This window comes from Lissotriton helveticus, chromosome 12 (genome assembly GCF_964261635.1).
Source record: "Lissotriton helveticus chromosome 12, aLisHel1.1, whole genome shotgun sequence".
Taxonomy (NCBI): domain Eukaryota; kingdom Metazoa; phylum Chordata; class Amphibia; order Caudata; family Salamandridae; genus Lissotriton; species Lissotriton helveticus.
Genome location: NC_136073.1, coordinates 833533823 through 833561379, shown reverse-complemented (window position 1 = coordinate 833561379; position 27557 = coordinate 833533823). Strand labels below are relative to the sequence as shown.

At 48.2% G+C, this 27557-nt stretch overlaps 1 protein-coding gene across 9 annotated transcripts in view; it reads left to right on the top strand.

Annotated features, from left to right (window-relative positions):
- The window catches only part of RANBP3 (RAN binding protein 3), a 355000-nt gene that overhangs the window by 166761 nt on the left and 160682 nt on the right, over window positions 1-27557 (top strand). For all 9 annotated transcript variants that reach the window (XR_013603675.1, XM_078669890.1, XM_078669894.1 and 6 more), the window contains one exon: window positions 14985-15104. Coding sequence is in view for 8 of the 9 variants with exons in the window: in XM_078669890.1 (XP_078526016.1) it covers window positions 14985-15104 (120 nt within the window). In the remaining variant the exon portion in view is untranslated. The remainder of the gene's footprint in view (window positions 1-14984; window positions 15105-27557) is intronic.

Below are 27557 nucleotides of genomic sequence, written 5' to 3'. Positions count from 1 at the left end.
GCAACCATGGCCAAAAACGGCGACGTTCCGCCTCTCCTGCCCTCAGAAAGAGGAAGGAAGGAAGAAGATCTCCGTCGAAGCCGCCGTCGAAGAGGCCCAGACGCTTTTCTGGATCACCATCGCGACGTCGAGAGTCTCCGCCGAATCCCCGTAAGTCGGCGTCGAGACGCCACACTTCAGGCTCAAAGTCTGTGGCTGCTGGCATGTCCAAGTCTCCATCGACGTTGAGGCTTCCGTCGACGTCGAGACACTCTCCGCCGCCCCCGAGATCTCCTGCCAGATCACGCTCTCCAGTACGATCAAGAACACCTGCCAGGTCAAGATCTCCCCCTAGACCAAGATCTCCGTCTAGGCATCGGTCTAGATCCAGGGGTAGGCACAGCCGTCATCGCGACAGGCCCCATAAGAGGCAACGCACAAGATCTCCAACTTGGTCATCTTCCACGAGGTCTACGGTCCGAGACTATTCTCCGACCTTCTTTTCTACTCCTCCCTCTCGCGTCTCACCGATTGATGACATTGCAACGTTTACAGACGTGCTGGGAAGGGGAGCAAAGAAATGTAATATCGCTCTGCATACCCCTGTGGTACCCACCTCTGTCATTTTTGATACCCTTCATCATCGGACAGCGCCCAGACCCTTGCTACCTTTGGTGCCTGGCTTCATTGAACCGGCAATGGCTACCTTTCTCACACCTGCGTTGGTAGGTTCTGTTCCATCTAGAATCGCAAAGAAGTACAAGGCTCCTGCGGAGGACCCCTTGTTCCTCAGATCGGATCCACCAGCTGACTCAATTCCACCAGCTGACTCAATTATCGTAGCGGCTGCCATGAAGTCACATTCGGCTTCGACCTCATCCTCGGTACCCCCAGAAAAGGACAGCAAACTAATGGATTAGTTTGGCAGAAAGGTATGCAACACCTCCGCTTCCTATATGAAGGTGGCCAGTGCCTCGGCCCTTCTCGGAAGGTACGATAGGTCCCTTTGGGACTCCCTCACTCGCTTCACGGAAAAGCTACCTAAGGAAGATCGTCAGGACTTCGTCAAAATCCTGCAGGAGGGAGGGCTAGTTGCCAACCAAGTCGTCAGTGCCGCAGCGGATGCTTCTGACCTTGCGGCTCATGGCTACTCCCATGGAATCTGCTCACGGCGTTCGGCTTGGCTCCGTCTTCCAGGCCTCAAGCCGGATGCTCAGAAGATGATCTTAAACCTCCCCTTTAATGGTACCTCTCTCTTTGGTTCACACGCTGACGACGAAATGACCAAGATGAAAGCAGAAATGGACACTGTTAAAGCTGTGGGTTTGGAGAAGCGTAAAGAATTTAAAAAACTCTTTTGCCAGGGGGACAAGCGGTCTTACCTACAGAGGGTTCAAACCCCTCAATGGGCATCCCAGCCACAGCAGATAACCCAGTTCCAGCGGAGACGCCCTGGCAGAGGCAACAATAATAATCAGCAGTCTGCCTCCAAGCAGCCTCCCAAGCCCTGAACGGTTGCTTCCTCCACAACTGTTCGCCACTCCGGTGGGATGTAGTGTTTCTCATCATCTGGTAGAGTGGAGAACCATAACAAAGGACAGATGGGTGCTGAATATTGTGCAGCATGGTTACTTGCTGAGGTTCAAGTCCCCCCCTCCGCAAGTCTTCCTTCAAACACAGCGCCTTCCCCGATTCCACAGTCAACTGCTGCAGGACGAAGTCTCTGTCCTCCTCAAAAAGAAGGCCATAGAGGAGGTTCCTTTCATGCAGACAAATCAAGGAGTCTACTCCCGCTATTTTCTAGTGCAAAAAAGAGGCAGTCACACAATACCGGCCCATTCTAGACCTATGACTGCTGAACATATTCATAAAAAAAGAAAAAATTCCGCATGCTTACCCTGCACCAGATCTTCCCGCATCTTCATCAAGGAGACTGGCTGTGTGCCATCAACCTGCAGGACGCTTACTTTCACATACCCGTCTCAGTAAAGCACCGAAAGTTTCTCAGGTTTCAGATCGGACGCCATCACTACCAGTATCGAGTGCTTCCGTTTGGCCTGAAATCTGCACCACGGACATTCTCCAAGTGCATGGCGGTGGTGGCTGCTTTTCACCGCAGGAGAAAGATCGTCGTCTATCCCTATCTAGACGATTGGCTGTTGAAAAGCTTCACTCGGCTCTGCTTCAGAACCATCTTTCGTTCTGTCTCAAACTGATGAACTAATTGGGGTTGCAGGCCAACTTAAAAAAATCAGTACTCAATCCTTCCCAACGGTTTCAATACCTGGGCGCTTCCCTGGACTCAATGCAGGCAAGCGTGTGTCCTTCGGAGGAGAGGTTGTCATCCATGCTCCTGAAGGGTCGTCTTCTCCTGGACAGTCACAATTCCACAGCCAGGCAAGTGTCCTCTCTCCTGGGATCGATGGCCTCGTGCATCTACATCTTGCCCAATGCACGCCTTCACATGAGGCCTCTGCAGCAGGCTCTCGAAGACCAATGGTCTCAGAGGTCGGGTCACTAGGAGGACCGTGTTTCGCTTCCTCAAGGTGCCAGCGACTCAATCAGATGGTGGATGAAACGTGCCAATCTTCTCCGGGGAGTTCCTTTCCATCGCCCTCCTCCATCTCAGTCAGTGGTCACGGATGCCTCCCTTCAAGGCTGGGGTGCTCATATGGACCAGCTTCAAGTCCAAGGCCTCTGGTCTGAAGTAGAGCAAGGCTACCACATCAACTTCCTAGAGCTGCGAGACGTTCATCTGGCGCTCAAATCTCTTTATCCTTCTCTGCGCACCAACTACCTCCAAGTTCAGACGGACAACAAAACAACTATGTTCTATCTGAACAAGCAGGGAGGCACCAGGTCAAGAGTCTTATCCCTGAAAAGCACAAGCTATCTGGCACTGGCTCCTGGCAATAGGACTATCCATCGTGGCAGTTCATCTACCAGGAATCCAAAATGTCAAAGCGGTCTGCCTAAGCAGAGACTTTGTAGAAGCGCACGATTGGGTGCTCAACGAAGAAGTCACGCAGGAAGTATTTCAACTATGGGGCGTACCGGACATAGACCTGTTCGCAGACGCGGCAAGGGCAAAATGCCCCGTCTTCACATCCAGGTTCCCCCAACAGGGCTCACGGGGGAATGCACTTTTGATCAGCTGGTCGCAGACATTGCTGTACGCTTTTCCTCCCCTGCCTCTGATCCCGGCGGTGATTCAGAAATTCTACAGGACCAACACCAGGATGATCCTGATGGCGCCAGAGTGGCCACAACAGTGGTGGTACCCGGATCTCCTCCAGCTGTCGGAAGTCCCGCACCGGCGACTTCCTTGCTGTCCAGACTTGTTGTCCAAGGACATGGGGAAGGTGTTCCACCCCAACCTTCCGTCCCTTCGCTTGACGGCATGGCTCCTGAGGTCATCCAGTATGGGCACCTAGACCTCTCAGCAGACTGCATGAACATTCTCAAAGAAGCCAAGAGACCCTCCACTAGGAAGTTGTATGCTTTCAAGTGGAAGAGGTTTTTCCTATGGTGTCTTGACAATTCTCTTGACCCTATCCACGGTCAGGAGCAGGTGATTCTGACCTATTTATTGTATTTAGCGAAGTCAGGCCTCCAGTACCCCTCCATCAGGGTTCACTTAGCGGCAATCACGGCCTATAGGAAGTCACCTTCTCAGACATCATTCTTCCTTATGCCTGTGGTTAAGGATGTCTTAAGAAAGTGTTTCCACCAGTGAGGTCCCCCTCCCCTCCCTGGGAGCTTAACATCGTACTTACTAAACTGATGGGTGCTCCTTTCGGGCCTATACATAAGGCTTCTTTGCAGCACTTGACCTGGAAAGCCGCTTTTTTAGTGGCGATTACCTCTGCCCGTAGGGTTAGCGAAATCCAGGCCCTGTGTTGTAAGGAACCTTACACAGTGTTTCATGCCAACAGGGTGGTACTGCGGACGCACCCAGGTTTTCTGCCTAAGGTAGTCTCAGATTTTCATATCAACCAGTCTATCACCCTGCCTACCCTTTTTCCTCAACCTACCACTCCTCTGGAGAGGTCTTTACACTCTCTAGATCTCCGGAGGGTTCTGAAGTTTTACTTGGCCAAAACCCTTCCACTTAGGAAGTCTGACTGGCTTTTTGTTAATTATGGCAGCACTAATACTGGTCTGTCAGCCTCAAAAAGGTCGATTTCTTGCTGGATTGTCTCCTGTATAGCTCTGTCTTATCAATTGGCTAACAAGACTTTACAGGGTAGACCTCATGCACACTCTACTAGAGGGAAAGCTTATACTACGGCTCTCCTTCGTAATGTTCCTATCTCTGAAATTTGCAAGGTGGCTACATGGCGGTCGGTGCATACCTTTACCCGCCATTATTGCCTGGATTCAGATACACAGGCCGATGCCCTAGTGGGACAGGCCTTCTTGAGAAATTGATTTGCATAACTTGTATGTGAAATGTAAAGTTTAATAATGTATCTATGTATACTTATTTGCTCGTCCGCGAGACTTTGGGTATGAGTTTGCTAATCTATTCATAGATTATGACTATTGATGAGTATCCCCTGGATGAGAAGGATTAGTTACCTGTAATCCTAGTTCTCATCCAGGGGTATACTCATCAAAGTCATAGGCTCCCGCCCTCCTCCCCGGACGAGCATGATCATAATGTTTTGCAAAGTTACTACGGATCTACTCTGGTGTCTTGCACCTCCAAAACGAACTGACCCAACTGCCACCTGTGGTGCATCATGTGAGCAGGGGGTCGCCCTCAGGTCAAAAAGGCACGGTACCCCTACTCTAATGCCTTAAAGGCAAGGTGTCAGTCTTTCTTTGTTTCTTTATACTCTACTGCAGCCTACTGGCAAATTACAGGTTTTCCTATGGCAATAAAGCATTGTTGTGTGCAAATGTTTACTGCTCTCTTTCTTCCTTAGGGGTTGGGAGAGTACTACTGTGTGTATACTAATTCATGGAATTTTGCAGCAGATTTGCCAGTTGGGAAATGTTTTAGGCTGCAAATATATGTTTTCACATATATACATACATATATATTTATATGTGTTTTCTATATGCTCCGGGATCCCGCACATAGGCGGGGATTATTCATAGCTTATGACTTTGATGAGTATACCCTGGATGAGAACTAGGATTACAGGTAAGTAACTAATCCTTCCAGAAGTCATGTCTGAACTTCGCCCTCAATTGTGATTGGTGTGCGTCGTTTCTCGTCATTAATTATACTAAAAATACTTCTTTGATTGCACCAGAGGGTTTTTAGTCCTTCCTGGTTGCCACCCTGTTCGCTTTTGGGCCCACCCCCCAACGGGATTGTATCGTTTACTTGCGGCGGGAGACAGTGTCTTTTAGCCGCTAAGCATTTTTTTGTTGCTATTCCGGCGTTTAGCTTCAAAAATGGCTGACACGCCTTTCATTTCTCACGCGCACCTTGTTGTCATTCCGGCTGCAAAGGGCGATGCTTTAAGTTGTATGTTTACTAAATGAGCGCGGCGTCCTCTAGGGACACCGGGCTCGCTTTATTAATTAATATTTTCGCGGCGTCCACTTTGAGGACACCACGCACTGTTTGTTGTTTTTTATTGAGGCCGGGAGGCTTCCTGGCACGCTGCAAAGTCACCCTCGGCCGCACTTGTTTATTTATTTTTCCGCGCGGGGCAATAGGGAGCTTTTCTCATTAAAGCAGTGTGCTTTTATTTTCTGCGCGGTCCGTCTCGGCCACGGTTGTTTAATTCGGTTGTGTTTTTAACGTGGCTGTGTTTACCCGCGCTGTTCAGGCTTTTTGCAACTGTCCTGGAAACGCATCAAGCCTCGCTGTGGAAGCTTACACCCTGAATTTCATTCCTGAGCATAGAAAATCACTAATTGTTTCTTCTGTTGGTCTTTGAAGGCGCTCCCCGCGTTAGCTGGTTTTGTCCCAAGCTTGAATAACTGCAGACATTCATCCCCCTCAGCTCTGGAGGTCTTTGTTCCTGGTAGAGGCTGGTTAGTTGGTGGGTAGGAGCCCCTCTCCACGAGCAGATGTCTTTCAAAAACGCTCCATTCCAGAGTTTCTTCGGTAACAAAAGCAGGCTGCCCATTGGCTTTGTAGCGGAGGCTCGCGTGAATCACAAGAAGGGGAACCTGGTAGGGAGCACATTTGTGCTGCACAGTACGTTTCATGAATTAACAAAGCTGTAAAAATGCAAAAAGAAGACATTAAAGCTTGATTTCGGACATTTGATAAAAATTATGTGCACCTGCACCGAATTGCGTTTTTTAAAAATGTATTATTTAACACATACAGGGCAAAAGGCCTAGTTAAGTGAAGTTTCTCTCTGCGATCTGCACCCAATGCTTGATGTAGGAGATACCCTTCTTGTACTGCGGATGCTGCAGGGCCATCTGCATACTAATCTGGTCAGTTTGTAAGTGATGTCGCCCTAATTAGCAAGGGTTAATGTCTGCTTTCGCGCAGAGGCCTTTTGTGAAGCAAATACCATCCGACATGGTCAACAAGCTGCAATTAAAGGGCTTTCACGAATTGAGATAAACAGCTTTTGAATTCTCCAGGAAGACAATCACAGCCCCAAATGTGTTCCTCTTGGTGTGCTGCTTCTTTTGTTTATGCTGCGTGCCTGCTTCCTAAGACAGTCTGTGATTTGTGTTTCAGTGGCGCACTGCTGCAGTGTATTTGAGTGGCAGTTACATAGTGCTTTATGATCAGACTGAGGCATCGAAGAGCATTTGTGGACAGATAACATTGTACTGTGTGGGTGTACTTGGGTGGAGACTGCCTGTCTCTCCGAGGCCTATCAGTGGACTGTTTGACGTCATCAGTGAGGAGCGTGTTTCTGGCACTCCTGTGGAGTGCATTAGAAGCCAGTGAGTGAGAGATAGGATGTTTAAGCATCCAACTCTAGTGTGCGAATGTATGGAGAGTGCGTGAGTGAATAGTGGCCTCCATGGAAGAAAGCCACACACCATGTCAAACCAGGTCACAGCAAGCATGCTGCTATACTTGCATGTAGTACATAAACAGAAGGGTCCCCGCAAGGACAGTGTATTGCACACTACATACACTAAAAAACTAAACACACTACAACACAATTACTGTATATCAAGTATTGGCATTTATTTGTCAACACCATATGGCTGCCAAAGGGCAATCGAAATTCTCAATTCATAAATAGCCCCATAGAAGGGCAGGGAGGAAGGGAAGGAGAGAGAATAAGTGCACGTGAAAAAAAGGGGTGAGCACAGTCAAAAGACAAAATCAATTGTAACCTTCTAAACGAATCACAATATATAATACATAAAATACATGAACCCTAAGTCAGGGCTGACAATAAGACTAAATTAAATAATGACAATCAACGGTCACATACAAATTTTTGAGAAAAGTCTGGGGCATGTGCCGGAAGTCCAAAGAAAAACAGTCGACGTTTCGACCCCTGTCTATAGGCTATCTTGAGTCCTTTTACGGGGTCTTCATCAGGACATAGGACCGGGAAATGGGGAAGGAAGGTTGGGGCAACAGTATCTGAAAAGTTAAAAACAAGAACAAAAGCACTTAGTTTAATGAAGGTGGACTAAATCCAGCCGTCTGAAACGCTAATAACTAATGAGAAATTACCATGGAGTAAAGGCCATCACTGGCTCTAAACTTGGAAAAGGGAGATGGTGCCACGCACAATATCGTGATCAGTCTCACCGATAAATATTCACAACTACCGAGGAGAACAAAGGATTTAAGAAATTCATAAATGGTGAGTGCATGTATCTAATCACAAATACACTCAAAACATCAATTAACTTAAAACATAACCAACGATTATCACAATGACTCAGAAAAGGTGAGGAACTTGGATGAGTCAATTCATGGACCCATCTGGGGAGGGGCCTCATAAGACTCCATACAAGAGTTCATTACATTAACCTTAAGGGCAAGGTCCACTTAACGGTACTGTAATATGTCCCACATATGTCACACGGTAGTATACACAACATTCAATCTGGTGACCATTGCTACTGTAATATACTCTAGGTATGTATGTATAAAATACCTCCGCAATGGTGATGAGACAGCGTAATGCTTTAAAATCTGGCTGTTCTCACGCAGGAACCTGCAGTTCGCTGGTGCCACTCAAAATCAACACTGTAAGAACAGGTGAAGAATGTAATGCAGACTTAGTGTTTAGTTACATCTTCATTTGCCACAAAAACGGTTGTGAACCTGTATCCTACCTCTAAATGTGGAATATGGTGTCTCAACCCATGAGACATCGATAGCGTGTTTGGTCAATAAATGAAGAGACACTCGGGCGGCGGCAAAAAGTCCAAACGCCTTAGTACAAAACATCCTATGGGTTAAAGGGGACAGCAAGTCAAAGCGTGCCTTTGCATAACAATCTGTGGCGGTAGAAGGCCAGCGCAACTACTTACGAAATCTTGACGCCAGGTCAGATTCTTTAACGGACAACAGCCATGATGCGGAGTAAAAAGCGGGGGGTTGGGCAACGGCCTGTCCTCAAACTTTGCCGAGGTCAATCCTATCAGTTCGAAAGAAAAGACCGGTAAGGGCGTGCTATCTTTAAGGATCCTAAAGATAAACAAACGGCAACCGCGCTACTCACGCGTATCCTAATCGATGCTGCCTGGAAGGGGACTCGTGCAACCACCAAACTCGCCGCTACGCGAAATTGGAGGCGGAGTTAGTGGGTTAAGCAAGGTCGGAGATAGAGGCAGAAGAAAGACTTCATTGCTCGCTAAATGTTCAATAGGAGAGCAGACTGGCTTCTCAATACTAAACAACACTACAATACAACCAATGGACAAAACATTTTTGGAAAATATTCTTCAGACCCATTACATTAGATTTAAAATTGTATTGATTTGGCCTCGTGCAACTCTCACACAGGAGGTTGAAAACGGGCCGGCTCCTAATAACAAGTATAGTTGCAGTTGAAAAAGGTCGGGCTCCTAATACCAAATATAGTTGCAAAAACCAAATTACAACAAATCAGTCAATGGGAATGCTGGTACTTAGATATGGATACAATCAAACACTCAGTAATGACGCGCAACTCTCAGAACATGAGGTTGTAAGCGCAATGTTTCATACATTGAACCGCATGCCATACTAATACAGGATTTACAATATAAACGAAATCAAATTCAGAAAAACAGTATTACCCCAGTGTGGCCAATTGAGCTAAACTGCTATCCTGTTCGTTCAGCCCGTTACTGATTGTGTCAAGGATGGACATCCATTTGGATTCTCGAGTATTTAGTACCAAGGGTAGGTTACCTCCTCTCCTACCAAGGACCACTTTTTCAATTACGAACCATCGCAGATCTGCGACAGTGTGCCCTGCCGTCTGCCAATGTTCTACCAGCGGCGAGCCCGCCACCTTGCATCGCAGTCTACTACAATGGGAGGAAATCCTGGATGTCATTTTTTTTTTTTTTTTTTTTTTTTTTTTGTTGGGTCTGTCCCACATAGACTAAACTGCACGGACACTGAATGATGTAAATCACGCCAGAAGAGTTGCAATTTGTGTAATGTTTTAGGTTATATTTACGGCCCCTATACTCGAATACTTTGGTTTGAACAGTGGTGTCACATGCCGTGCATGTGCCACATCTGTGAACAAATTTCTGTTAAAAACGGAACTCTACAGTTTTTTCAGGAAGATTCGTTTACGATATTTCTTCCGTAACCAAATCACCAGACAGCATAGTTCCACTACAGGATTGAGATTACCGTCCACCTTTTTTCCTCCCACTTATGCTATGAATCCCAGAATTCTGGCTTTTGAGGAAATTGTGACTGCTTCGGTAGGGCAGATTACCGATCAGCACAAATTCACTCGGTTCAATCTGAGCAAAAATGAGAAACAGGCCCTTACTGATTTGTGTTCTAATAAGAATGTTATTATCAAGCCCGCTGATAAAGGCGGGGCAATTGTCGTGCAGAATTTGAACAACTATAAAGATGAAATTTATAGACAGCTGACAGATGGGGTCAGCTATCGACAATTGCCCAGCGATCCATCACGTGAAATAGCTTCCATGATTTTGAATACTACAAAGAAAGGTCTAGATGCGGGTTTCTTAACAGAACAGGAATTCAAATTCCTTAATCCTAAATTTCCGAGACTGGCTACGATTTACACCCTTCCGAAGGTACACAAGAACCTGAACAGTCCTCCAGGGCGCCCGATTGTATCTGGGTGCGGATCCATTCTAGAGCCCATATGTAAATATGTGGATTTCTTTTTAAAGCCTATTGCACTCAATACCAGGGCTTACCTGCGAGATACCACCCAGACTATCAATTTGATTGATGAAAGACCGTTCAATCTTGATACCTCTCTCTTAGTCACTTGCGATATTATATCGCTATACACCAGTATCCCGCAGGAGGAGGCTTTGTACGTGATGAGGGAGGTTTTGGATAAGCGACCGGCCCCTGTACCCGTCCCCACTGATTTCATAATAGAGCTACTTAAGATCGCCATGATGAAAATTTTTTTCATCTTTCAGGAAGTGTTCTATCTGCAGACGAAGGGAGTCGCGATGGGAGCGACCTTTGCTCCCAATCTGGCCATAATTTATATGGACCATTTTGAGCAACAACACATCTTTCCAAATGCCAACCCTTTTCAGACCCATTTGACCCTTTGGGTCAGATACATCGATGATGTGCTTTGTATTTGGGAGGGCAGTAAAGATCAACTAGATGCATTCCATGTTTGGCTAAACTCCAGAAATCCTAACATTCAATTTACAATGGAATCCAGTCAGGACACTATTCCATTTTTAGATATATCAATCTACAGAGACGGGGACCGTCTAAAAACTACCTTATTTAGGAAACCAACCGAGCGTAACTCACTGTTACAATATGGGAGTCATCATCCCAGAGGCCTCAAAGACAACCTACCTGTGGGCCAATTCCTAAGAATTAGGAGAAACTGTTCAACAAGAGCTAATTACTTTTTGGAATCAGAAACCCTCAGTGAACGTCTTGTCTCACGAGGTTACCCTGTTCGGATGGTGAAACGAGCCAGGAAAAGAGCCTAGTATAATCCTCGAGAATCCCTGCTCAATCCAGAGGGAGGTACTCAATCAGCCACAGATCGCATCATTTGTGTGACAACCTTCTCCACCCGCAGTAACGAGATTAAGAAAATCATTAACCAACATTGGCCTTTGGTGGCTGAGGTGGTTAAGCAGACACAGCTTCCTCTTCACTCCTTCAAGAGAGCCAAGAATATACGAGATATGGTGGTCCATTCATACCTTGAGCCCGAAAGCCAACCCACTTTGACATCTTTGTGGAATTTGCCCCCATTAATCGGACACCACAGATGTGGCACATGCACGGCATGTGACACCACTGTTCAAACCAAAGTATTCGAGTATAGGGGCCGTAAATATAACCTAAAACATTACACAAATTGCAACTCTTCTGGCGTGATTTACATCATTCAGTGTCCGTGCAGTTTAGTCTATGTGGGACAGACCCAACAAAAAATTAAATCCAGGATTTCCTCCCATTGTAGTAGACTGCGATGCAAGGTGGCGGGCTCGCCGCTGGTAGAACATTGGCAGACGGCAGGGCACACTGTCGCAGATCTGCGATGGTTCGTAATTGAAAAAGTGGTCCTTGGTAGGAGAGGAGGTAACCTACCCTTGGTACTAAATACTCGAGAATCCAAATGGATGTCCATCCTTGACACAATCAGTAACGGGCTGAACGAACAGGATAGCAGTTTAGCTCAATTGGCCACACTGGGGTAATACTGTTTTTCTGAATTTGATTTCGTTTATATTGTAAATCCTGTATTAGTATGGCATGCGGTTCAATGTATGAAACATTGCGCTTACAACCTCATGTTCTGAGAGTTGCGCGTCATTACTGAGTGTTTGATTGTATCCATATCTAAGTACCAGCATTCCCATTGACTGATTTGTTGTAATTTGGTTTTTGCAACTATATTTGGTATTAGGAGCCCGACCTTTTTCAACTGCAACTATACTTGTTATTAGGAGCCGGCCCGTTTTCAACCTCCTGTGTGAGAGTTGCACGAGGCCAAATCAATACAATTTTAAATCTAATGTAATGGGTCTGAAGAATATTTTCCAAACATTTTTTGTTCATTGGTTGTATTGTAGTGTTGTTTAGTATTGAGAAGCCAGTCTGTTCTCCTATTGAACATTTAGCGAGCAATGAAGTCTTTCTTCTGCCTCTATCTCCGACCTTGCTTAACCCACTAACTCCGCCTCCAATTTCGCGTAGAGGCGAGTTTGGTGGTTGCACGAGTCCCCTTCCAGGCAGCATCGATTAGGATACGCGTGAGTAGCGCGGTTGCCGTTTGTTTACCTTTAGGATCCTTAAAGATAGCACGCCCTTACCGGTCTTTTCTTTCGAACTGATAGGATTGACCTCGGCAAAGTTTGAGGACAGGCCGTTGCCCAACCCCCCGCTTTTTACTCCGCATCATGGCTGTTGTCCGTTAAAGAATCTGACCTGGCGTCAAGATTTCGTAAGTAGTTGCGCTGGCCTTCTCCCGCCACAGATTGTTATGCAAAGGCACGCTTTGACTTGCTGTCCCCTTTAACCCATAGGATGTTTTGTACTAAGGCGTTTGGACTTTTTGCCGCCGCCCGAGTGTCTCTTCATTTATTGACCAAACACGCTATCGATGTCTCATGGGTTGAGACACCATATTCCACATTTAGAGGTAGGATACAGGTTCACAACCGTTTTTGTGGCAAATGAAGATGTAACTAAACACTAAGTCTGCATTACATTCTTCACCTGTTCTTACAGTGTTGATTTTGAGTGGCACCAGCGAACTGCAGGTTCCTGCGTGAGAACAGCCAGATTTTAAAGCATTACGCTGTCTCATCACCATTGCGGAGGTATTTTATACATACATACCTAGAGTATATTACAGTAGCAATGGTCACCAGATTGAATGTTGTGTATACTACCGTGTGACATATGTGGGACATATTACAGTACCGTTAAGTGGACCTTGCCCTTAAGGTTAATGTAATGAACTCTTGTATGGAGTCTTATGAGGCCCCTCCCCAGATGAGTCCATGAATTGACTCATCCAAGTTCCTCACCTTTTCTGAGTCATTGTGATAATCGTTGGGTATGTTTTAAGTTAATTGATGTTTTGAGTGTATTTGTGATTAGATACATGCACTCACCATTTATGAATTTCTTAAATCCTTTGTTCTCCTCTGTAGTTGTGAATATTTATCGGTGAGACTGATCACGATATTGTGCGTGGCACCATCTCCCTTTTCCAAGTTTAGAGCCAGTGATGGCCTTTACTCCATGGTAATTTCTCATTAGTTATTAGCGTTTCAGACGGCTGGATTTAGTCCACCTTCATTAAACTAAGTGCTTTTGTTCTTGTTTTTAACTTTTCAGATACTGTTGCCCCAACCTTCCTTCCCCATTTCCCGGTCCTATGTCCTGATGAAGACCCCGTAAAAGGACTCAAGATAGCCTATAGACGGGGGTCGAAACGTCGACTGTTTTTCTTTGGACTTCCGGCACATGCCCCAGACTTTTCTCAAAAATTTGTATGTGACCGTTGATTGTCATTATTTAATTTAGTCTTATTGTCTGCCCTGACTTAGGGTTCATGTATTTTATGTATTATATATTGTGATTCGTTTAGAAGGTTACAATTGATTTTGTCTTTTGACTGTGCTCACCCCTTTTTTTCACATGCACTTATTCTCTCTCCTCCCTTCCTCCCTGCCCTTCTATGGGGCTATTTATGAATTGAGAATTTCGATTGCCCTTTGGCAGCCATATGGTGTTGACAAATAAATGCCAATACTTGATATACAGTAATTGTGTTGTAGTGTGTTTAGTTTTTTAGTGTATGTAGTGTGCAATACACTGTCCTTGCGGGGACCCTTCTGTTTATGTACTACGTAGCGCCCAGGTCCCCGCGACTGCATGGGTTCAACCCCCCTTTTTGTAACGGCTATACTTGCATGGGCATAGAAATACCGGTGCCGATGCACTCACAAAACTCACCCACCAACTTTGGAGTGGTCTGTGGCCCACAATGTAAAAGACAGACTATGGAACGGAGCAAAAACTGCAGAAAAGGGAACGGGATATGTCATTTTCCATCAGGTGTTGTGCACCAGGAGAGGAACAGCCCACAGGAGCAGGGCGTATAGACCCAATCATGATAGGTGCCTGTGGAGCCCGCTAGGGTGGTGTAGCAGTGGCACAAGGCATGTCTAATCACTCTGTTGATTAAATCACCCACGCTTTCTTCCATCTCCCTCATACTATTCTTCCCACTCCCCTTTCTTCTGCCTCATGCTACTCTCCTCCTCACTATACATCATTTGTGCCTTTGTAAACCAATTGGGGTTTGCTTGGACTCTTTACACAGTGTACCTTTTTTGGTCCAGTATATAACGAGCCAGCTTCCTACAAGGTTTAAGCTGTGGAGCTATATTTTCTGAAGGGCACAAGACTAACTAATTAAAACGTGCATGTGGATTTGCCACCTCGAAGCAATTATTCCACGAATGGTTCACTGATCGGTACTAGTGGTCCTTTTGCAGGAAGCACAATTTTGTTATACTAATATCCCATGAATGTGTTCAATGTCAACAGACTACGATCCTGCCTATGCCTCAAGAGTATCATGAGTTTGTGTGCTGCGTACCTCCTATTTGGAAAGCTTTTTTCTCAGCATAATCATAAAAAAAGTATCATTAAAAATTGTCTTTACAGGTAAGTAATATTTTTATCTCTTAAACAATTGATTCTCTTTTTTCAGTGATAAAAATGAAGGTGCATGGGTTTCATTCTCCCATGACTACTACTGTCTTGTTTATTAGCCTAAAAGCCTCTTCCATTATCATTCCTGTCTTGTTTGGCTCTGCCAAAGTGTCACATGTTACTGAAGAACTTTCACGTTTCATATTTAAAACTGTGCACTCTTTTTCCCTAGGCTATTGAGGGTCAGCATTATGACTCTAGCTGCAATAGAGGTGATGAAAATTATCATAAGGATGAGCAGAATGCTCAAGAGACCTTTGTGTTTGGGCACAACCTGAGGGATAGAGTTAAGGTAGGTAATTGGCACACTCAAATTATGCATGGTCTGTCTTGAATCGAACAGCCTTTTCCATCTGCCTTAAGTTCTGCAGTCAAGCATTAAGCTTGATTTCGGTCATATATGTCTTGCGAGAGACTTGCATCATTAGCAAGATCTTGTCCCAATCCCAGCTCTAGGTAGTTTAACATTTTCCCTGTAAAGTTTTTTATTTTCTGTGTACAGTTAGTCACAGCGGAACTGGATGTGACCAATATGGCAGATAGAAGTAACCTATTTTGATTGTTGCTTCAGTTGGAGCAGATTAAACATAAACATCTGTGATAGTTGGTGGTTAATAATGGGTACTTGCTAAAAAAAAAAAAAACTGTTTTTTTTTCAAGTGGATGTTTATCTCCTCCAAATCAGAATGGAATGAGTCCATGTTTTCCGGTTGTCAGTTTTGATAATTGTCACAGGAGAGTAGTTTTAACGCTTTTTCTGATAGCATTACATGATGTAAATAGCGAAGAGGAAATAAAAGCCACACTCATTTTGAACTGCAAGTGACTCAGTTCAGTAAGCTTAAAATACTCAGGAATAACATTACAGAACTGAACTACCCCTTCTGGAGTGTGGTTCAAGGCGAATGGAAATAATTAAAGGATAAAGTACCACTGGCGTACATTATAAGAATATAGCAAGTCACCATGGAGTTCCTTTAAAAGGGCATGGATGAAAAAGGGGACTTGTTATATCCTATTTAAAACATGGAAGAAGCTATTTTATTTGTTATAATACATGGTTACTCCAGCACACATTCCACAAACTGCTTAAATCCTTTTGAAGATTGAATGCAACATTGGTAGTGTGAGGTTAAACACTCTAAAAAAAGTATTTAATAATTTGTTGAACCAAAATTTTAGAACCAGATTAATGCATTTTAGGTAAAAAAAATACTGTAGAAAGATGCAAAGATTTTGCCTTTCCTGTAGTCATCTAAAGTGTTCAAAAATAAATAAACATGTTGCCATAAATATCTCCTTTCTGCTGATCATTGTTCATGTTAGAAAAACAGCCCGAAAGAGTAAAAAGTCAGGTTTTTGTTTTTGTGCCTAAAACTGCAGCTGCAGTTATACTCCATGATCTTCTTTTCACCTAGGCTCCCGGCTCTGGCGATAGGCAGTATGACCAAACCACTCAATATGTGGACAGCTGCGCCATTTCATTACTACATGTGCCTAAAGGGATCACAAACTGACTGCAATATATTGGACAAACTCAATGCCAAAACTTGACTGCAATTAGTTATTGCAGTTCAGTTCTAGCATCTATGTATAAAGTACTCCCTGCCGTACATTATAAGGATATTGCAAGTCACCGAGGAGTTCCTTACCATATAGGGGAAGAAGGCTGATGACAGAGTTCCTTGATAAGATTATGGAACTCTCGGGTGACTTTCAATATCCTTATGTACACAGGGGGAACTTTATCCAATATAATACATGGTCACAACACCACCTTTCCCACAAACCATGTAAAACCTTGGTGTGTAGCTCTTTCATATGAAAGAGTGAGCATGTTTCCAAACACGAAGATTAGAAATAAAACCTCTTGTGCAAAATTAAACGCATCAAAAACATGTTAGATATGTGTTGCAAACAGATGTTCGAAACAGTTCAAAACAAGTCTGTTTAAAACAAAAATGGCAATAGCTTGGAATGTGTAAAAACATAAAGAAAGATTCTAGATTTTCTCAAAGGAGTGCAAAAAAATAAACATTTTCTCTGCTTGTCATTGTAAACTTTTAACATAGAGCAGAAGAGAAAAGCAATGTTCTCTGGTGTTGGATCTTCCATAGATTCACATGCTAGACTAATTCCCATCATCGAAGTGGCACCATAATAAAGCAGTATGTGTCACTATCATAGGCTATAATGGCAACAAAAAAGTCAGTTTAATAGCCTATCTGTCCTTTTTAGGTCTTGCTAGCGAATGCAGCGCAGCTGCACCGCTAATGAGACTCTATTGTTGCCGCTTTGGTGCTGGAAGGGAGACAGGAGGTGGCACGCGCGGGCAGATGTGCACTCCGGACGCGTGCACATCTGTCCCGGAGACAGGCGTTAACCAGCGTGCGCATCTTTCACTTTCCCTCCCCCGTCGGCTCCACGGAGACAGCTTGTCTTACATGCAACACATGTAAACACTGGCAAGAAAACCCCCGATTAGAGATTAATCTTTCCCTGAAGTGAGCAAAGTCTATCGGACTGGCCTTTGTATACAATGCAGTGGAACTTTCAATATAGCAAGACCTCGGTAACAGCTGACTAACTTCTTCACAGCAATAAAATAAGAGAACAGCACGTGTTCTGTAGTGAACAGGCGCAGTTTTTCATTTTAAAACCCGACTTACTGCATGTTTACTTAGCCGATGGGGTTCAGAACAGGCTTCTCACAGTTCGCCGTTGAGTGGAGTCCCTCCTCCCGCCCCGCTGCAGAGTGACTTCTGCCCCACTGGACCCGGTGGCTGCAAGGACTCCGTCCCCTCTACATTCCCCATGTTTTCTATGAGCTCTTACTGGGACATTACTTTTTACTGTCAGACCCTTAAATAGCTCCTGAGATTTCGAGGCCCCAGCGTGAATAGCTCATACAGACCTTGATTTTTTTCCCTAGGCATTTTGATACTTGTGCAAGATTTAAAATGGAACAGACAAACCTAGAAATACTAGATTTCTGAGACGCTGGCCACAGTTGTCCCTGCTGTCACCACAAGACCCTCCTCGTCTTCCTGTGAAGCGAACAACCGTTCAGAAGAGCGATTGTCAAAATGGTAAAATACAGTGCCTTGCTAGTTGGAGGTCTCCGCTTCTGCCCCCTTAATCGCACAGGGAGAGGCAGGGCACCAGAGAGACTTATGCCAGCGCATTCGCCATTGGCTGCGTGTGCGCGCCGGGGAATCCAATCAAACAGGACTTAAATAACCAACGCAAACCACATACAAAAACTGAAGAGGTTGGAACAAAAATTCCTGGTGTTACCTGGGCTGCCTACCTCCAGGGAGGGGGCGCAGCTTCCAGGCTACCTGAGAGGTGCGCTGGCACGCGTGTCGAGTCATGGCCGATCTTCTCCGTGCCACCAGTGAGCCTGGGGGGGCGCTTGCAGGAGGCGCTTTGAAGGTCACCCCATGGGAAACAAAAGGTATCTGAAAGAAACAGGTTAGTATTGGATTCCTTACCTTAGAATATCCCCAGGCGTCAGTCTGGATCCGGAAACTTTTGCGTAGCAGTACCCCTGCGCGTCGGTAGGCGTCGTCTGCAGGCATCCCCTGCGGCTCCGCGTCCGTCGTCGGCGTCGTGCGCCGTGATGACGTCGCTGGAGTATATAGACGCCGCCTCCGCGCGCTGACGTCAGTTCTTCTTTTTTCCGCGCCAGTTAGCGCAGATCCGAAGAGCAGTACTCCGGTCTTTTGACCAAAGTTTTTGACTTACTATCTACTCCTAAGGTGCCGGTAGGATGCCCGGGTTTAAGAATTGTGACGGGTGTGACCGCATGATGTCGGTCACGGACCACCACCGACTCTGCCTCAGGTGCCTGGGCCCGGACCACGACGTGGACTCCTGCGTCGATTGCCGGGCCTTGACGAGTAAGGCTAGACGGGAGCGGTCCCGCAAGCTGCTCGAGCTCCGGGTGTCGGCCCGCGTCGAGAGCGGTCCCGGTCCGGCCGGAGGTTGAGGGAGCGGTCGCGAGAGCGGTCGCGGAGCCGCCACGAGCGCTCCGGAAGTAGTCACCATTCCTCTGGTTCCTCAGGTAAGAAACACAAGAAGTCGGGGCGTCGTCATCGTACCCCCGACTCCCCCTGACGCTCGCGCGATGCGGCCGGGGGTTCGGGTGGCATCACCCCCGCGGATCCGCGTGGGTCGCCGGCGCGGCCTGCTCCATACCCTACGGTTCCTGGGCGAGGCGCGTCGCGCGAGGAGATAGAGGAGTTCCTCATGGCCATGAGGGCACTGTCTCCTCCGATGGGGCCTGCGGGCCCGGTGGTCCCGTCCGGGGGCCCGAGCGGTTCGGGTGCTCCTGCCCCGACGCCGTCGGGTGCTCCGGCCCCGACGCCGCCGGCGGCCCCGGCGCCGCTGGGCCCTTCAGGGTCGACGCCGGCTGGTCCACCGGCCTCTCCGGCGCCGATTCCATCGGGGCAACCCATGGTGCCGCCTCCGCGCGGCACCGGGGCGCCGGCTCCGGGCGGCGCCACCCCCATTCCCTCTCCGTCTCCGGACGCGGAGTCGGACCGGCGTCGTCCGACGCCGATGGGGCCTGTGAACCCCGAGGAGCCGGTCTACATTGTTGACTCCGAATATGGGGAGGATGTAGAATACGGAGAGGGTTGGGAGGGGTCTGAGGACCCTCTGTCACGCGAGTGTCAGTACGACGTGGACTGGACAGGTGATTTGGGTGACGCCAGTGGTCTGGACGACTCTCCTAACCCTGGTTTTGTCTCGCCTCCTACTGTGGCCTCGGAGGCTGGGGCTGCTTATTCAGTGGTGTTGATGAGGGCTGCCAAGGCCTTACACCTTGAGCTCCCCGTCGCGGTCGTGAGGCCTAACATCCTCACCGAGGTCTTCAAACCGCAGGCATGCCCGCAGGAGCCTCTGCTGCCGTTCAACGAAGCCTTGACAGACGTTCTTTTGGGCACGTGGTCCAGGCCCGCTTCAGGTTCGCCTGTTGACAGGAACGTGGCCAGACGCCACCGTCCGTGTCCGGACGACCCCAAGTTCCTGTCCACCCATCCCACCCTTGAGAGTCTGGTGATCCAGGCCTCGACTTCCCAGACCGCATTCCCGTCGGCCCCGCCCGACCGGGAATCTAAGAGGTACGACCAGTATGGGAAGAAGGTCTTCTCGTCCCTGAGTTTGGGACTGCGGTCTTGCAACACCACATGCCTCTTGGGCCGCTACACCCACTCTCTGTGGGATACGGTCGCGGAGTTGCTGCCTGAATGCCCGCAGGAGGTACGGGTAAAGCTCGGCAAGGCTATGATTGAAGGCCGAGATGCAGCAAGATACTCCATCAGGTGTGGTCTTGATACGACCGACTCGCTGGGCAGAGCGATGTCCACGACGGTGGCGATTCGTCGCCACACCTGGCTGAGATCCGCCAATTTTTCGGCAGATGTCCAAAATACTTTGATGGACATGCCGTTCGATGGCAGTCGCCTGTTTGGTGACAAGGCGGACCACGCGCTGGAGCGCTTCAAGGACTCCAGGGTCACGGCCAAGTCCTTGGGTCTTTCGACCCAGCGCCACCAAACGGGTTCGTTTCGCTCCTTTCGTGGCCAAGGAAGGGGCGGTCCCACACGTGCTGCCACCCACGCACCGCAGACTACTTCTCAACGCGGTGGCGGCCGTGGATTCCGCCGTGGAGGCGGTCGGGGACAACGGCGAGGTCAGACCACACCTTCCCCCTCAGCATCAGCCTCCAAATCCTCCTAGTCCGTGCTTTCGGGCCCATGTGACGCCAGTGGGTGGCAGGGTTCGCCATCACCACTCCCGCTGGCGCACTATCACATCGGACAGGTGGGTGCTGCAGCTCGTCCGAAGGGGCTACTCCCTCCCCTTCGAGACCACTCCTCCAGCCATGCCACCGCAGAACCACCGTGTGTCGGGGGACCACTTGACACTTCTGCAGAAGGAAGTTACGGCCCTTTTGGCCAAGGGGGCCATCGAGCGCGTTCCTGGGCCAGAAGTAGGGTGTGGTTGCTATTTGTGAGAAGTTGGCCTGATGTGCATTGCTCACTATTCTAGTGATCACTATATATCAGTCCAAACAACCCTTATTGATGATTGGTTGTAAGTCAACCTTATAGACCAGCTATCCTAGTAGCATGGATACGAGCAGTCTAAGGCTAAGACTCTAGAGGGCGTGTTAAGCCAGCTGTTTTACCATCACATTACCCCTTGAACACCCAGTGAAAGGACACCACACAAGTGTTATGAAAATAAACAGTGTATTTATTAGAATCACAACAACCCTGTACTCTTTATGAGGACAGGGTGCTAGGCACACAACAAAACTCTTACGAAAATACTTAAGTTAGCACGGTATACACAAATGCCCGAGGGGCACGGAAAACCATATACTTTAAAAGTGGAATGCGAAATTACTAGCAGGTAAGTACAGTACTAATAGGCTTTGGAATCGCTAGGACTTGACTATGGAATCGTTAGATTACTACTAGGAGGCCTAGGGGACTCGGGTGCAGAGTGTGCACTCTCACGCGGGATGCGGGACAAAGTCTATGGAAGCTAGTAACGCTAAAGTTAGTGTTCACGGGCGAACCCAACCTGGTAGGGAGAAAACGACAGTGGATCCTGACCCTTGGATAGTGAGGCTATGCTGGGGCACCGAAATGCCGAAGTTACCTAGCCCAGGGGCTGCAGCTGCATAGGTCTCAAAAGACGTCGGGAATCCTCGTTGCCGGACCAGGAGCCTGGAAGAAAGATGCTGGCAGGCGACCAGTGAAGATAGTTCGAGTTGATCCAAGCCTGGATCTGGAAGATGAATGACACCTGAAAGCAGAGGGGACCAAGTTCGTGACTACTAGCCAGTAGTCAGTGGGCACCAGGAGGGCACCGGATGATAGTCACCTCGACTAGGTGAGTGGGCGACGCTGGCTCTGCAGATCTCACGGACCAGGAGGCGTTGTCGGCGACCAGGATGGAGAGGCGAGCTGTCCCACGATGGATGAAGCTGTCGGCGTCGAAGAACCCAGGATTGGGCAACAAAGCCTTGGCTAATTCAAGCCCACGCGGTGGACTCAAAATGGCGTCTTGAGTGGACCAGGAGGGTCCGGGGTGCTCCTCTTCTGGAAGGGAGCAAGAGCCAGTCTGGAGCAACCAGACCAGCAGCAGTGATGTCGTTGGGCGTCGTTCAGAAGGCCACAAGCCAGCGGGCTAGTAGCCAAACAACGCGGTGAGCAGCAAAAAGCAGAAGGGCCCCACGCCGATCGTGGAGATGCTGGGGGGCTGCTCTTCGGTGCTGGAGCTGCTCAGGGTCGGGGCTTTTCGGACCCCAAAGCACTCGCCAGGAAATTACTCGGCGGGCTTGCTGTGCAGAAGTCGTGCAGTCTTGGCAATAGTCGGTCCCTTGAGGTCTCGTCGCACTCACGGTTCTCAGCTTGGCTGTAGAGGTGAGTAGAGGTCGGAGGTGCCAGGGAAGCCGGGTCTTGTCGAGCTGGGCAGTCGGATTCCGGAGGAAGGACTTACAGCAGACCGCAGTGTTCTTGCGTTGGTGCCTGCGGATGCAGGGTGAGTACTCCTTAGTCACAAGGGAGAATCTTGAAGAAGGAAATCTTGAAGTCCTTTCGCAGAAAGTCGTGTCTTGATTCCAAAGATGATCTAATTTGGAAGGGGGCCTGCTCCTACCTTTATCTGGGAAAAGGGGCTGGCACGCGACTAAGTCCTGCCCTATGGGTGGGACCAGGAGGGGGGTGGTTACACCCACTTCCTTGGCGGGCTTTTCCCCAGCTCAGGGTCTGGAGTGTCCCTGGAACTGGTTCAAGCCGGCCTATGCATAGTGAGCACCGGGGTGCCACTTGCAGTCACCTTCCTCTGAAGCCCTGCCTACCTAGGATACACAAAATCCTGTCTGGGACGGTGCTGGCACCGCCCCTGGCAGGAAACCCTTTGTCCTTATCTCCTGCTCTGGGAGGACTCCCAGCAGCAGGAGGGCAGACTTGTGTCTCGGTGGCAGCATCCATTTTGTGGAGCTGAGGCTCTGTTTGACTTTAACCGGGGTTAGGGGTTACATACATGCCGTGTCCCTCTAGAAGGGTGGAATGCTAACCCCGTCGCCAGAATTGGCGAGGGGTTAGTATTCCAATTCGTATGACACCTTACTCGACATGTTTTGATAAAGCGATACCAGAGTTGGCATATAACCGCGAGGATTATAATGCACTTAAGAGTATATGGTATGCGATATCATGGAAACGGCTAAGGGATAGATCCCGAAAGCCGCAGACAGGCTCAGCTCATGCCAGAGCACCATCTCACACGATTCCAAGCACTCTGCCTTCAGGATTGTTAAGGCCTGCCATAGGAGTGACTGATAGGAGATCTGTGTGTCCATTTTGGGGTTAGATATAGGCATACTATATCTAAAGCAAAGGGTGAGTACACCACCTTGCCCCAGCTGTCGTGCAGCCAGTTGTGTCAGTTTAGTTAGTCAGTCCAGGGGTGGCACAATACATGCTTCAGCCCCTGGGAGACTTCTGGGTGCACCTCAGCCCTGGGTACAGGGACTTGGAGAGGGCCCAGTGCCAATTCAGTACCTGAGTACAATTTGGATAGAGAGAACAGCTAGGCTGTGGGTCTGATTAGCAGGCCCACAGCCAGGGAAAGTCGTAAACCAGTGCAGCAAAAAGCAAAAATCTGGGTGATCATAGGATTGCAGACCCTACTCTCCTACATGACCCCCCCCCCCAAACTTTGGGACAATAAACTAACCTTGACCAGGTGAGTCTTCTTGCTCTAAGTGGAAATACCTGGAGAGCCCATCAGCATTGCTGTGATCAGTACCAGGTCTATGGTCCACTGTAAAATCCATCCCCTGTAGGGAAATGGACCACCTAAGCAGTTTGGGGTTTTCACCCTTCATCTGATTTAGCCACAAGAGGGGCTTATGGTCGGTCTGAATGGTGAAGTGAGTGCCAAACAAGTAGGCCCTCAGCTTCTTCAGGGCCCAAACCACAGCAAAGGCCTCCCTCTCAATAGCTGACCAATTTTTCTCTCTGGGTGTCAACCTTCTACTAATGAAAGCAATAGGCTGATCATTACCATCAACATTCAGTTGAGACAGAACAGCCCCCACACCCAACTCAGAAGCATCTGTTTGGACAATGAATGGCTTGGAGTAATCTGGACTCTTTAGGATAGGTGCTGTGCACATGGCCTGCTTTAGGTCATTGAATGCTTTCTGACAGCTTGCTGTCCACTGAACTTTCTTTGGCATCTTTTTGCTTGTCAGGTCATTAAGAGGGGTCACTATGGACCCATAATTTCTGACAAACTTCCTATAGTACCCAGTCAGGCCCAAGAAAGCTCGAACTTGAGTCTGGGTGATTGGAGGAGTCCAGTCCTTGATGGCCTGTATCTTACTCTCCAGTGGCTGAACCTGGCCTCCACCTACAAGGTGGCCCAGGTATACAACCTGTGTCTGCCCTATCTGGCACTTTGTGGCCTTGATAGTGAGGCCTGCCTTTTGCAGAGCCTCTAACACTTTCCTCAGGTGGACCAGGTGATCCTCCCAGGTGGAGCTAAAGACAGCAATATTGTCTAGATATGCTGCACAGAAGTCATCCAGCCCAGTGAGGACTTGATTCACCAACCTTTGGAAGGTGGCAGGTGCATTTTTCAGTCCAAAGGGCATTACCACAAACTGATAATGCCCTCCAGGGGTAGAAAATGCTGTCTTGGGTTTGGCCTCCTCAGCTAACCTGATTTGCCAATACCCAGCTGTCAAATCAAATGTACTTAAGAAGTTGGCAGAAGCCAATTTATCTATAAGTTCATCTGCTCTTGGTATTGGGTGGGCATCAGTCTTAGTGACTGCATTGAGGCCTCTGTAGTCTACGCAAAACCTCATCTCTTTCTTACCACCCTGGGTGTGAGGCTTTGGCACTAGAACTACTGGGCTAGCCCAAGGGCTATCTGAGGGCTCAATGACTCCCAGCTCCAACATTTTCTGCACTTCAGTTTTGATGCAGTCTCTAACATGATCAGGCTGTCTGTAGATTTTACTCTTGACAGGCAGACTGTCTCCAGTGTCAACATCATGGGTACACCAATCAGTTTGGCTGGGTGTCAGAGAGAACATATGTCTGAAGGATTGCAAGACTTGCCTGCAATCCTGTTGCTGATGTTCAGTGAGGCTGCCACAAAAGACAACACCATCAACTGACCCATCATCAGGATTCTGAGTGAGCAGGTCTGGGAGACGGTCACTCTCTTCCTCCTGTCCCTCATCTGTGGCCATGAGCAAGCTCATGTCCTTCCTGTCAACATATGCCTTGAGCCTGTTAACATGGAGCACTCTGAGAGGGCTCCTGGGAGTTCCAAGGTCCACCAAGTAGGTAACCTCTCCCTTTTGCTCAATGATGGTGTGGGGCCCAGACCATTTGTCTTTCAGAGCTGCTGGGGCCACTGGCTCCAGCACCCACACCTTCTGTCCTGGCTGGTACACAGTCAGAACAGCCTTTTGGTCATGCCAAGCTTTTTGAAGTTCTTGGCTGGCCTCCAGGTTTTTAGATGCCTTTTCCATATACTCAGCCATCCTGGAGCGGAGACCAAGTACATAGTCCACTATGTTGGTTGCAGGCTTTTTGAGAGGTCTCTCCCATCCTTCCTTCACCAAACACAGGGGTCCTCTCACAGGATGCCCATACAGAAGCTCAAAAGGGCTGTAGCCAACCCCCTTCTGTGGGACCTCTCTGTAAGCAAACAAGAGGCAGGGGATCAGGACATCCCATCTTCTCCTAAGAGTTTCAGGTAGCCCATGAATCATCCCTTTCAGGGTCCTGTTGAATCTCTCAACAAGCCCATTGCATTGTGGGTGGTAGGGTGTGGTGAACTTGTAGTTCACACCACACTCCTTCCACATTGCAGTCAGATATCCTGACATGAAGTTTGTACCTCTGTCAGAAACAACCTCCTTAGGGAAGCCCACTCTGGAGAACACTCCAACTAGGGCCCTTGCCACTACAGGTGCTGTAGTGGTCCTAAGTGGAATAGCTTCAGGATACCTGGTGGCATGATCCACTACCACCAGTATAAACTTGTGCCCTGATGCTGTCTGGGGTTCCATTGGACCAACAATGTCAATCCCCACTCTTTCAAAGGGAACCCCCACCACAGGTAGTGGTATGAGGGGGGCCTTTGTTGTGCCACCTGACTTACCACTGGCTTGGCAAGTGACACAGGAGCGACAAAACTCCTTGGTATTCTCATTCATATGGGGCCAGTGAAAGTGTGAGACAAGCCTGTCCCAAGTCTTTGTCTGACCTAAATGACCTGCAAGGGGAATCTCATGGGCCAAGGTGAGAAGGAAACCTCTCAGAGACAAGGGGATGACCAGCCTCCTGGTTGCACCAGGCTTGGGGTCTCTTGACTCAGAGTACAGGAGTCCATCTTCCCAGTATACCCTGTGGGCACCTGTGGCATTCCCTGCAGCCTCAGCAGCAGCCTGCTGTCTGAGGGGTTCAAGGGAAGGGCAGTCTAACTGTGCCTTCCCCAGGTCTGCTCTGGAGGGTCCCCCTGAGCCCAGAAACTCAACTTGATCAAGTTCAAGCTCTTTAGGCTCAGTTTCCCTCAGTTCTCTCAGATCAGCCTCCTCAGAGACTTGATCCTCAACCTGGGGCAAGGGGGAAGGCAAAGCCTTAACCCTACTGCTCTTCTTCTTGGAAGGTGTCTGGTCCATAATTTGAGGATCCAGCACCTGTTCAGTGGGGCATCTTCTGGCCTATGACCTAGTCACAGCAAGCACATGTGCTGGCAAGCCTAACATTTCCATGTGAGTCCTCTGCTCCACTTCTGACCATTGTGATGACTCCAAATCATTGCCCAACAAACAATCAACTGGGAGGTCTGAACTGACTACAACTTTCTTTTGTCCCTTCACTCCACCCCAGGAGAAAGCCACAATCGCCACACTATGACTAGTAGTGACGTTGCTGGCATTGGTCACCAGGAAATCTGTACCTGGCATGATCTGTCCAGGGTCCACAAAGTTAGGTGTCACCATGGTGACACTGGCACAAGTGTCCCTATAGGCCTGAGCCATTTTGCCATTAATCAAAGGTGTCTGCCTGTATTTGCCCAAAGTATTGGGACTTATCTCAGGGGACATATCTATATCCCCTGTACAGACAAGGACAGCCTGAGTGAGTGTGCCAACTAAGTTGTCAGACCCCTCAGTACCCAAGGTTAACCCAACTAATGCCTTGGGGGGTACACTACCACTACTGACTGTACTAGGGGGTGCAGTTGCCTTAGGGGCTGTAGTGGCAGGAGTTTGTCCTCCTCTTTTGGTGCACTCACTAAACCAGTGAGACTTACTTTTGCAGTACTGGCACCACCTTTTTGACTGGCCTTCTTGAGTCTTCTTCTTCTGGGAAGCCTGACCCCCACCCTCTTTGGTTTGTTGGGGACCTGGTGAAGACTTCTGGTCATTTTGTTCACTCTTTGCATTACCCTTCTGGTCTGCTTTCTTCTGACCACCCTGGTTCTGGTTCTGGTTCTGCTTGATCCTTGTCCTGACCCATTTGTCTGCCTTCTTTCCCAATTCTTGGGGAGAGGTCAGATCTGAATCAACAAGGTGCTGGTGCAACAACTGGTTCTGACAATTGTTTAAAATTTGTTCTCTCATCATAAGATTATACAATCCTGTGTAATCTGTAACCTTGCTACCCAGCAACCAGCCCTCCAAAGCCTTAGT